We start from the raw sequence: 12,599 nt of genomic DNA, 5'->3' as shown, positions 1-12,599 counted from the left end.
AGCGGCCTTCTTGATCGCGCTCGACAGGTGTGCCGTTGAAATACACGCCGGATGCCCGGTGCGTCCCAGGTACATTGCCACTGGTAAACCGGGAGGGAGGTCTTGTCTTGATCGTAGAAGGAGAAGAGCACGAAGACAGGGCACAGGAATGCGTGGCCTGAACGATACAGCATTCTAGCTGTTGCATGTCCGCACTGATTGGTCTTGGAACTGCGAAGCCGCATGTGTACCGATTGCGCTTCAGTCGCCGATAGTGTCGGTTCCCCCGCCATGTCCAGGACAACCAGGTCCTCAGCTCTAAGCACGAACCACTTGAACGAGTTTCCGCTGATGGAGACAATTTCCGAGCGTCTCAGGACGAAAATGAATGCCACACACACGACCCCCCAGATGGCTTGATCGAAGGGATCATCGAACCGGAGAGTATGGGAACAGGTTTCGAGTAACCGAACGGACACTGGAGCCTTGTGTCGCGGAGGTGTGTCAAGCCGGCATATCCCTTTCAGAAGCATGCGAACGTGTGGGTGTGCAATCGGAAGAACCCTTCCGGCCGCAGCGAAGAAGTGACGGACGCCTTGTAGCGTGTTGAGGATCGATGATCCGCGTAGCGGGCCGCCTGCACCAAATCCATATTGAAACCCGTGCACGATGAATTCAGAGAGTACGTGAATGCGGTCATCGTCGGTGACGCCCGAAAGCCATGGCTGAATTCCCCGACGCGATGTCCACGCCGTCCACTTTGTCATCGCAGCAGAGTACTTGGTGAAGGTGGACGGAATGCTCGCGGAGATATTGCGCCAGAGCACTGACAGTCCGTGGACGTCTATCGTCGGTGATACCTGCGTCCAACCACGAGTTAGCTCTTTGAATTTGATGGCGTAAGACGGGTGAGCGGCGATGCGTGAACCGGCGTCTGCGCGGGTGTTGTCGACCCCAGCGATATGGGAAGCCGAGAAACGGAGGTTGAGAGAGCTCTCCCAGTATCCCAGGAGCCTGATAATGTCTTGGGCACGAGTGTTACGTGACGCGAGGCGATTTTGCCACGCCACCGCCGATGTATTGTCGATACGGAAGTGTATGTGGAGGGGGCGACGTCCGTCAGCAGCACACTCGGACCACCGCGGACCCCATTCGTGGGTAGCGAATGCGCAGGAGAGCAATTCCCGGAAATTGATATTAAAACCATTGGCTTCCCCGGTCTTGAAGCGCTCAATAAGCCGGAGCTCATGGGATGAAAACCGGTAAGTCAGCGCAATTTTGGTCTTCGTATCGAGGGCACACAGTCCGTGGTCGCATGCGTCCATCTCGACGACCACGTCGGGCTCCGGGAGACTGTTAAAGTACTCAAGGGCGACACCATTCAGGAGCGGGGAGTGAAGAATCTGCCACCACCAGAGCAGATCTTGTTTCATGGAGTCGCATACCGAAACATGTCGAAACCTGTGAAGGTTAATCTCCCGAAGCCGTAGGCGCTGGAGAAATGGGCGCGCTGCCCTGATGCATGTTGCGACGTGACGCAAGCCTCCCATGAGAGAGCGATACTGTTTCCGCGAGAGTACACTCGAGTGGTACGCCGATGCTACCAAGTTGCGAGCCTTAACGATCTTGACAGCAGGCATCGTGACCGTTTCAGCAATGGTGTCGAATTGCAGTCCCAGGATCTTTTGACTGGTGTTCCATGCCGTGAATTTGTCCTCATTAACAGCCTCACTGCCAAGTATAGCCGTCATAGCGTAGCGCAGTGAGCGTTCCATGTCTTCGCAGTTGGACCCGACATCAGCAGCGACGTTGACGTGGTCATCTACCCAGTGATAGTTGAAGAAACCATTCGGGTTGTGCTGGTTGGCATGCCCGCCGTGAACAAATGCTATCGCTCCACCGATGATTTCATATTCCCCAGGAGAACCCGTCCATCCAAATGGGCATGCAAGCTCAATGACGAGTGCATTCTCGATCTCAATGCGTCCTGCAAAGTGGTGAACGCTACGGCTGTGAATACTGACGTTTCGAAATGCGGAAGTCACATCGCCTGCCATGGCCTTGGTCTCAGCATCAGGGTGTTCCTTCTTGGTTCGTATTATCTCGGAAGCGACCGCATCACAGTGTCGATAGGCGGCGCTTGGAATAGCGTCCTGGTCTGTGAAATCGTTGATCGAGGCGCTGTCAGGGAACGATAGATCATGAATTGTCCTTCCGGACGTCAGCGGGTCACCACCCGCCTTGTCGACTATCCCGAATGGGCTGACGAACACTTCTGGCCACAGCGAGAGGAGATACAAGTCTAGTACAAGGCACCTCCATGCGTCTTGCTCCTTGCGGACGTTCTTGCGCAGTATGTTCACCCTCTCAGTTGCCGATCCATGATTGTCCGGTGGATGCGATTGATGCGGCACGTCCTTCTTGAGCTCCACGCGGACGCCTTCCGCTGCGATAGCTTGCAGTTTCTCTAAATGCTGGTAGTCCTTGCACACATGTGCGATCACTGCCGGAACCATTTGCTTGTTTGGACGGTAATCTGTTTCCGTCTGGCAGCGAACAAGTTCCGCTAGAGCCGGTAAAGGCATCTGTGTCCGGCGGACAAATTCGGAAAGCGTGCGTTGCAGTGGCTTGTTGAGTAGGAACTCGGTGCCGCGTGACGATTGCCGGGATGTAGGATACGACGACGTTGGAAGCCGCAGCCCGACCTTCCCCAGAGCCTTGTTCAGTGATAGGCGCCGTAGTGTTTCGAAGCCCGTAACGCGGCGGACTGCGTTTTCGGTCACCCGAGTTGCCCTTGTACAAGTTAATACATCGTGCATTTTGCGCGTTGCGCGTTCAGCGAAGTCTACGCGTGGGTGCATATCTTCTTCCCATGAGTCCGTTTCGACTACGCTAGGCAGTGAAGCCATCCCAGGTGCAGGAGCTGTCCTAGGCTGTATGGCCATCTCAGGTGACTGATGTGTCCTAGGCTGTATGGCCATCTTAGGTACTAATCCTGCCCTAGGCTGTATGGCCATCTTAGGTGCAGCTGGCTGTATGGCCGTCCGGGTCGCCCTAGGCTGTATGGCCATGATAGGTACGGTTGAATGTGTAGCCACTTGACGTTCAACATTCGCTGTGGTCGCAGGCTGACGAGGTAGATGCTGAAGCGTGGTCTCGCTAGTCAAAATTTGTTCGCGGCGGGAGCATGAAATTGAGCTTGAATTTGGCTTCAAATCCGGGTTTTCATAGGGTGGAGTGCGTGTAATCCGCGAAATTTCCCGCGCCGAGCGCGAACGATCAGCCCCCCCTCCCCCCTCTTGCCTCCCGGCACGCCTTCTGGCCACGCAGCGCCGATACACACACTTGACTCACTGGATAAACATGGGATGCTATAACATGTGTTATCTTCCTTATCCCAGTCTTCGCTCCGAAGTGGCGGAGAGTCGTCACCACCTCGGCTCCATCAGTTCCGTCCGTTGCGCCGCCCTTGCTTCGCTTCCTGGTCCCAGCCTCTGCGCCGCGCGTACGTGTCTTGGGCCCACTCCTTCAAGCGCCGAGGAATGTCCGCGGATGGCCAGCCGTGGACGCGCTTCGGGTGTCCGCACCTGTCGCGGTTCCCGCCTGAGCACATAACGCCTCCGAGGAAGCGGAGGCACGGCTCCTCGCCGCGCCGGTTGCTCGGGATGAGAGCTCGGATCTCGTCCGGCACACTCTTCTCGCGCCGCCCTTGGGTTTCGCGGCTCCGTTCCTGATCTCGCGGTTCGGGGTACCGGCTTGGTGGAGGGGCCGCAGATGCCTGCGAAAGCGTGTTGACCAGTGCCATGGTCCACTCCGACGACTTGTAGTCGATTGCAAGGATGGCCTTGCTGAAGCCACCCCACCAAGCCGGGCTGTCAACTTGAACGTGCCCGAGCGCTGTGCCGAGCCACTTGTTCACGTAGAGGAGGACGAGCTTCACGCGACATGGCTGACCGGCGGGGTCTGCGGACTTGTTCTTCGAGACGAACACGCGGAGCCGCTCCGTGACCAGAAGCATGTGGTCATGCCACATCACCTCGCCCATCCTGGTCAGTCCGTGGATCCCGTCGAGGATGTCGTCGTACGCGCTGCAGCAGGTGGCCGCCGTCGGAAGAGTGGCCGCCGTCGGAAGAGTGGCCGCCGGGTTGAAGTCCGACGCGAAGTTGCAGTTGAACGATCCGGCCTCCAGCGCTTCTTGTTCGTTCTCCTCACGGAAGTGAAGAATCGTCAGCCCTCGTGACCCAAGTCGACCGGAGAAAATCGCCATCAGCACGGCCGGACTTGTCTTGAACCCCACGCACTCCGCCTCACGCAAGCCTAGCACAAACGACATGGGAGACACGGGCTTACCTTCAGTCGGAGTGAGCCCCTTGAACATGCGAGTCGCCGCCAGCACGTGCGCTTGTGGAGGATGGTAGTCGCCCTTGGCCTTCTTCGCTTGTTCAGGAAAACTGGCGCTTGACAGTTGACGGACGCTGTCAGCTGGAAGCTCGCCTTCGTCGTTCGGATCGATGAGCACGGCCAGCGACTCACGCACGCCAGCAACTTGGCTACGCAGACTTTCCACTTCCTGGCGCAGACGGTGCATCTCATCTTGGACTCCTGCCGATGGTGCGGCTGCAGATGCCACGACACGCGCTCGACCAGGCGATCGGGCTTCGCTGACGAGTCCAGGCTGGAAGGACGTCATGAAGTTCGTGAGGTCGAACTCCGTCGCCTGTCGTGGCGTCGCCTTGGTCGCCGAGTCAACCCTCTGTGCCGTGCTCGGACGCGCGGTGCTCGCCTCGGCCGTCGGCTCATCAGGTTGCGGCGCGGGGAGGCCGACGCTGCGGACCAGCTTCTTCTTGCCCTTCTGGGCCTTCTCCGCGTCCGTCGGGGCCGCCTTGCGCTTCGCCACTCGCTTGGAGGCTCGGATCGGAGGAGGATCAGTCGTCGTGCGGGCCGGAGTTGCCGTCCACGCAGCGCCATCAGTCGTGACGTCGACGACCTCTACGGTCGTAGTAGCAGCAGCCGCTGTTACGGGCGTCGGGCTCGTCGTGGGAGGCCCAGCCTCGGTCGTGGCGGCGTCGACAGTCTTCCTTGGTCCTTGGTCCGTCATGGTGGTGTCGTGTGGTGTCGTGTGGAGATAAACCCCCGTTAAACTAGCTTGGCTTTCTTGTCTTGGTCGAAAGCTGAACTGGGAGCTCGCAGTGGGTGGCTCGCACATGATATGTGTTCCACATCATTATTGTACCCATTAGTGTAAAACACCATTTCCTCTCGTGTCTCCAGGAAATGAACCATTTGCCGGTGAAGAGTTGGCATAGTAAAAGTTACCTTTGGTAGTGGCGGGTGAGCTGCCTTGGATCCCGCTCAGAGAAAATATTTTTGCGCTATATATTATGTATATATCCTGAGGTGTATGTTAGATCTGTGCGTGTCCGGGGAAGATCACTGGGTAACCTGGAGGGAGGAATTCTCGAGCCCTGGTTCGTCGGTCGTCGTTTGTCACCGCCTGGGTTATGCAAAACTGAAGAGGTCCAAGCAGAAATTCGCCCCTCTCGTGTCGAACGAACACACAGCAAAATGGACTCGCTGCCTGATCGATCCGAGCTCGAAGCACCCGCGACGCGATCTGCTGGTGCTCGCAAAGCCGCTCACACCGACAATCCTCACTTCGCAATTCGTCTTCATCGTCGCAAGCTCTTCGAACAAGAACAAGATACCACGAAGCCAAGATGCTCAAGTCATGGCTTTCCGCTGTGAGCTACACGGTGCTGAGTTTGGCCGTTTTCAACGGTAACCATGTTGCTGCTGCTGACGAATGGGATGTTCATGTGGACACCGTGATGGAAAACTTCTCGAACATCGACATAGTGGGTCAAATGACGGAAATCGCATTGTATGGTCTCACCAACTCAACGTACCAACTGGACGAAGACAAGTTACGCGACTATGCCAAGCTGCACGTGGGTTCCTACATCGGCCTCCCCATGTCAGTCCTGGGTAAAATCGATGGAACCTGGGGCTGGACGACGGCTCAAATGCGTGCTGTGGCTCACCGTATTCAGGAAATCACCATGGAAGAGAACGGTGGTCACCCAATGATCTTCGGTGTGGATGCTGCTCACGGAAATTCACTTCTGTCAGACACGGTGTTCTTCGGTCACCAGATCAACGCTGCTGCCACGTTCAACCCGGACATTGCATACGAACAAGCTCGCATCACTGCACGTGATGCGCTAGCTGCTGGCATCCCTTGGGTCTTTGACCCCGTTCTCGACATCGTACACAACCCGCTGTGGCCGCGCGTGTACGAGACGTTTGGTGAGGATCCGTACCTCATTTCCACCATGGGGGTCGCCATGGTCCGTGGTATCCAGAGCTACAACGAGTCGGCCGCATGCATGAAGCACTGGATCGGCTACTCGTGGAGCGCGACTGGCAAGGATAAGGACGGCGTGGAGATTTCAGATTATGACCTCATGAACTCGTACTTCCCGCCGTTCAAGGCCGCTGTGGATGCAGGTCTGTTGACTGGAATGGAGAATTACATTTCCGTGAACGGTGTCCCTGTGATCGAAAATACGAAGCTGATGACGACGTTGCTGCGCGAGGACCTTGGTTTTGATGGTTTGATGGTGTCGGATTATGGTGAGGTCAATCACTTGGTCGAATTCCACCGTACTGCTCGCTCGATCCACGAAGCCACTAAGTTATCACTAGAGCGAACGTCGGTGGATATGAGCATGGTAGGCACAGGTATGTCCTTCACGAATGCAACCAACAAATTGATTGAGGAGAGTCCGGAGATCATTGACCGCCTCAAACAATCTGTGCGGCGCATTGTCAAGACGAAGCTGAAGCTCGGCCTCTATGACAACCCGATGCCTGGCGCGGAGTACGTTGACATGGTTGGTAGCGATGATGACGTCGCCGCCGCGTTAACTGGAGCTCGCGAGTCGATCGTATTGCTGCAGAACAATGACAGCACCCTGCCTCTTTTGAAGAACGCATCAGTATTTCTGACGGGCCCCAGCGCACACAACATCGGATACCAGTGCGGTGGCTGGAGTCTCCAGGCGTGGGGGGTATCCGGTAACGACATGTTCTCACACGGTGTTTCGGTGAAGCAGGGCTTCGAGGTAATTGCTGCCAACGATTCGTTCACTTACTTCAACGGCCTGAATATAACGGGTAACTACACGGATGTGGATCTGGCGACTGCAAAGGAATACGCCAGCCAAGCCGAATATACGATCGCAGTCATTGGCGAGGAGCCGTACGAGGAGAAGTCGGGCGATATCGACGATCTCTCGCTGCCTGCTGGTCAAATTGAGTACGTGAAGGAGCTGGCATCGACGGGAACTAAGGTCATCGTGGTGCTGTTTGAGGGCCGTCCGCGTCTGCTGGGTGGCCTGCCGGAGAACGTGTACGCCATCCTGAACGGCATGCTGGCGTGTGAGCTGGGTGGTCAAGCCGTAGCTGAGATCGCCTACGGTGATGTGAACCCGAGTGGCCGTATGCCTATCACGTATCCCAAGGACTCTGGCAACGTCATGATCCCGTACCGGCACCGCGTGACCACGCAGTGTGCGACGGGCGACTACTGCGAGCCACAGTGGACTTTTGGCCACGGTCTCAGCTACACCGACTTCACGTACTCGAACATGACTATCAGCAAGTCCAACGTGACGTCTAGCTCGGACTCGGTGAACGTGTCGGTGACGGTGACGAACTCTGGTAGCATGGCCGGTAAGGAGACGGTGATGCTATTCCTCACGCAGCCGTATCGCTCCATTTCGGTTCCGGAGGTGAAACAACTGAAGAAGTTCTCGAAGATCAATCTGGAGGTGGGTGCATCCCAGACCGTAACGTTCGAGCTGACGGCGGCGGACTGGAGCGTGTACTTCCCCCAGATCGGTAGCGGTCTGAAGCTTGTTGCGGAGGACGCGGACTACGTGGTTGCCATCAAGCCGGAGACGGACTGCGACGTGTACAACGAGACCGCAGCAGCAAACCCGTTGTGTGCGACGTTCACTCTGTCGACGGGCGAGTACCCGTTCGGCTCGCTGGTGGCGGAATAAGAAAACCACTTCAACCTTTCCCTTATGTTGTTCACCCCATATAGACCATCACTCCTCTTTTCACGTCGGCTTCAACTTCGAAACCCAACGTCATATCTTCGTGTCCTTTCACAATCGAATTTACCGTCAGTCGCCGGAGCCTCATGGTGATGATATATCTGCTGCGACCGAGTCGCCGCTTGCTGCTGCAGCACGGCGCGCGCTGTCTTCAGACTGCGGCTGAAGCTGCTGCCAACGTCTCGTACACGCGCGGACTGTTCCTAGGCGTGAACAACGCGGGGCGCGCGTTTCCGTACCCGAAGCCTTCCGAGGGTGAGACGGAGACACTGCAGATGCTCGTGGATCCCGTCAACAAGTTCTTCGGGTCCGTAGACTCGCGCAAGATCGATGAGACGAAGGAGATCCCACCGCAGGTGCTGAACGACATGAAGGAGCTCGGACTCTTCGGGCTGCAGATCCCTGAGGAGCTGGAGGGCCTTGGCCTGTCGAACACGGGCTACGCTCGCGTGTGTGAGGAGATCACGGACGGCAGTTTGGCAGTGACGGTCATGGCTCACCAATCTATCGGTCTCAAGGGCATCTTGCTCAATGGCAATGAGCAGCAGAAGACCAAGTACCTGCCCAAACTCGCGACGGGCGAGCACATTGCGGCCTTTGCCCTCACGGAGCCATCCAGTGGCTCAGACGCTGGATCAATCAAGACGCGGGCGACGCTGTCGGAGGATGGCAAGCACTTTGTCCTGAATGGAGGCAAAATCTGGATCAGTAACGGCGGGTGGGCAGAGATCATGACGGTGTTTGCTCAGACGGAAGTGGACGGCAAGGACAAGGTTACGGCCTTTATTGTTGAGCGCGGCTTTGGAGGCGTGACCAGTGGCCCGCCCGAGGACAAGCTGGGTATCCGCGGATCAAACACGTGCCAAGTGTTCTTTGATAACTGCAAGGTGCCCATTGAGAACGTGCTGGGAGGTGGTCCGGACATGAAGACAGGTGGCGCGGCTGGTGTCGGCCAGGGCTTCAAAGTGGCCATGAATATCCTGAACAACGGTCGCTTCGGGCTTGGTGCTTGCGCTGGTGCATCACTTCGACGAGTGCTAGGCGCGGCGGCCGAGCATGCCAACTCGCGCAAGCAGTTCGGTGCACCGTTGGCGAACTTCGGACTGATCCAGAAGAAGTTCGGCATCATGGCTCTGGAAGCGTACGCAATTGAGTCCATGGCGTTTATGACCACGGGCATGATCGACCGTGGCGATCCGTCCTGCGAGATTGAGGCCGCTATGTGCAAGGTCTACGGATCGGAAGTCGCCTTCACGGGCATCAACGAGTGCATCCAGGTCATGGGTGGCACTGGTTTCATGAAGGAGTGGCCGTTTGAGCGCCTCATGCGCGACTGCCGCATCTTGTCGATTTTTGAGGGCACGAACGAGATTCTCCGTATGCTGATCGCGCTCAGTGGAATTCGGGTATGTTGACTATTAGCGTAGCTACTGTTTTTATATGCTTCGTCTAACTGTTGTATTGTGTTGCAGACTGCTGGTGAGCGCCTTTCAGCAGTGGGTAAGCTGCTGCAGAACCCGCTGGCGGATCCGTCGAGCGCGGCCAAGGAAATTTCGGACCGTCTGCAGCGTAAGTTCTCGCCTGCTCCACTGGAAGGCGTGCACTCGAGCCTGAAGGGCCCAGCTGAGCTGTTGCAGAAGCGCACAGGTGATTTCGGCGATGCAGTGGAGTTCCTGCTGCGCAAGCACGGAAAGAAGATCGTGGACGAGCAGATGCAGCTGGAGCGGATCGCCGACTCGGCCATCGCGCTGTTCGCCATGACCGCTACCGTCTCCCGCGCAAGCTCGTCGCTGAATGCAGGCATCGAGTCGGCCGAGCACGAGAAGAAGTTGACGACGCTGTATTGCGACCTGACGTCCGCCAAGATCCAGTCGCTGCTGGACGGCATCAAGACGGCCGTCAAGCATGACGAGCAGCTGCGCGAGATCGCCAGCGAGGTGCTCCAGGCCGAGAAGTACATCCCCAGCCACGCCACGGGCATCGACAGCTAGATTAGCTAAATCAGCAGGATGCTGCTATAAACGTCACGCCAAAAACTGAAGAACCTGATGTGGCCATGTTGAAGCTCACAAATAACTTGTCCCCAGTATCGCGTCAGAGTGATGGTCACAGTAAGTAGGGGAGACGTTGCCTTTTGACCATTCCGCATTAGGAGGAAACGGACCGATGGGTGCCGCGCTATCCACGAGCCGGACGCTGACCGTGACACCGCACCAGACGTCGCTTGTGCGGCTGCAAGAGCGTGCGCTCTCGCTGCTGCACCTGTGGGCGCGATTCTGGATCTTCGCCACAGGGCTGGAGAAGCATGAGCAGCTCGTGTGGCGCATCGTGCAGCAGCTAAAGCACCGCGTGTGTCGCACAGCTACCGAGAAGCACGCGTTCGTGCACCACCTCACCATGACGCTCGTGGAGCTGTGGCTGCGCACGCTGCGTGTGGTGCTGGTACCCGACGTCTTCGCGCGCTATCTGTGCGCCACCTTCGTGCTGCACATTGTGTACGAGCTGCAGTCGGTCGCTCGCCACGTGCTGGGCGGCACGTTTCTGAGGCTCACAGCCAAGGGAAGACGCACGTTGAGACTGAGACAGCAGCTACAGAACGTCAAGAGCTTCCAGGAACGACAGTCCATCGCCGGGGAACTGGACAAACTCGAGGGTAAGGACAAGTGGCGCGAAGACCCGGCGTCCGGACTCTTCCTGTACGAACGAGTGCTAAACAAGACGCAGGTGTACAAGAGATTGAAACTCGAGAACGACGTCATGGGCCTTATGTTCGCGCTGCGAGCGGGGCTGCTCAGAAAGCACTGGGGACTTGGCAACCCAAGACTGTACCAAGTCAGCAACGGTACGAAGGCTGATGAGCTATGGAGACGGAGTTACATGTACTGACGTAGATTTTGTGTTAATTTGGCAGTGGGGACCAAGCACGTGATTGAGGAGTATCTCGACACGATCGTGCAGTCGATGAACGTGGTGCTGCGGGCCAAAGGAACGGACGAAGAGGACAACGAGTTGTCGATTGACAATAAGCTTGCATTCTTCAGTGAAACGCGCCACGCGTTCGGACGGTCTGCGTTGATGCTGTCGGGTGGCGGAGCACATGGATTTTACCACGCTGGAGTGATCAAGGCGTTGGCGGAGAACAATCTGCTGCCCAATGTTATTGCTGGGTCTTCAGCGGGATCGATCCTGGCGGGAGCGATAGGCGTGCGCAATGATGACGAGGTGCTGGAGTTCTTGACGGGCGAAAATGTGAACCTGAATTTCTTGGGACCAAACATTACAGAGCAGGACCGGGTGGAGTATACGCCGTCGTTCCTGTCCCCGGCGCAAGTATTGCTACCGACGGGTGGGTTCGAACGTGTGCGAGATGCGTTCATCCTTCTCAACCGGTTCTTGGACAAACGCTTTGTATTGGACACGAAGACTCTGCGTGACTGCTTGCGAAATGCCATGGGTGACTACACTTTCAGGGAAGCCTACGATAGGACGGGTCGGATCATCAACATCACGGTGACCCCACTGAGCGCTGACGATTATCCTCAACTGCTCAACTATCTTACCGCCCCGAACGTGATCATTTGGTCGGCCTCTCTTGCGTCGTGTGCGATTCCGAACTTGTTCCGTCCCGTCGAGCTGCTGGCCAAGGATGAGAATGGGAATATTGTTCCCTACTACCGCGAGGGGCTCAAGTGGAGTGACGGCAGTGTTGAGTGCGATCTGCCCATGGAACGTCTGTCGGAGCTGTTCAACGTGAATCACTTCATCGTCAGCCAAGTCAACATCCACTACAAGATTGTATCCGGTCATTCGGCGTTTGGAAATGGACAAACCGGCAGTCTCATGAGATTTTTGAAAAAGCAAATGAAAGCTTACATCAAAAACATCGCGGAGTTTGGCCTGAACACCTCCGTCTTGAAGTTCCTCGACATCGGGTTCATTCCTCTGATCACGCAAAAGTACGAGGGTGACATTACCATTTGCCCAACGGACAAGATCCCGGCCACTAAACTGCTACGGACAGTGCTGAGCAATCCGACGCGCGACACCTTCCCAGAACTTTTGCTAGCTGGTGAGCGAGAATGCTGGCCAGTAATGGCACGAATCCGCACAATGTGTCGTGTTGAGTTCGCCTTGGAGCGAGCAGTGCGGTACTTGCGCGGCGAGCAAGCTCTTGAAGACGAACGACGGAGCGGTCGGAAGGCAATCGGTCGCGTGCCATCGTTCTACACTTCTCCGAGCTCTATGAATTTGTCCAACCTAGATCACTCTCCCCCCACTCCTCGAGGGTATTCTTCGCCTCCAAGTAGTGAGGGAAAGCTCTCGCGGCGAGGCAGCCTTGATGACGGAGAAATGGTAGATGGGATGGAGAGTCCTGCTGCAAGTCCCATGCGCCGAAACAGATCCATGAACATCGCAGGAGCCGTCTTGTCGGTAGATGGAGGAGCCAACGCCTCCGACTTCAACCACTTCGATTTGTAAAGCACAGCATTGTTGCAT

At 56.7% G+C, this 12,599-nt stretch overlaps 2 protein-coding genes across 2 annotated transcripts; both read left to right on the top strand.

The window, feature by feature from the left end:
• Window positions 1-5,696: 5,696 nt before the first annotated feature.
• On the top strand, window positions 5,697-10,093 carry KRP23_2012 (Complex I assembly factor ACAD9, mitochondrial; the record flags this gene model as incomplete). The annotated part of the gene is made up of 3 exons (XM_067886691.1): window positions 5,697-7,297; window positions 8,176-9,508; window positions 9,575-10,093. The coding sequence occupies 3 exons, from the start codon at window positions 5,697-5,699 to the stop codon at window positions 10,091-10,093; spliced, it is 3,453 nt and encodes a 1,150-aa protein (XP_067749350.1).
• Window positions 10,094-10,268: 175 nt separating this feature from the next.
• KRP23_2011 (Triacylglycerol lipase SDP1) lies at window positions 10,269-12,581 on the top strand (the record flags this gene model as incomplete). The annotated part of the gene is made up of 2 exons (XM_067886690.1): window positions 10,269-10,944; window positions 11,014-12,581. The coding sequence occupies 2 exons, from the start codon at window positions 10,269-10,271 to the stop codon at window positions 12,579-12,581; spliced, it is 2,244 nt and encodes a 747-aa protein (XP_067749349.1).
• Between the last annotated feature and the right edge of the window lie 18 nt (window positions 12,582-12,599).

This window comes from Phytophthora ramorum, assembly GCF_020800215.1.
Source record: "Phytophthora ramorum isolate Pr-102 chromosome Unknown Phyram_PR-102_s0002, whole genome shotgun sequence".
Lineage (NCBI taxonomy): Eukaryota > Oomycota > Peronosporomycetes > Peronosporales > Peronosporaceae > Phytophthora > Phytophthora ramorum.
Note: the sequence above shows the minus strand (reverse complement) of the source record. Positions and strands in the feature narration are given on the sequence as shown.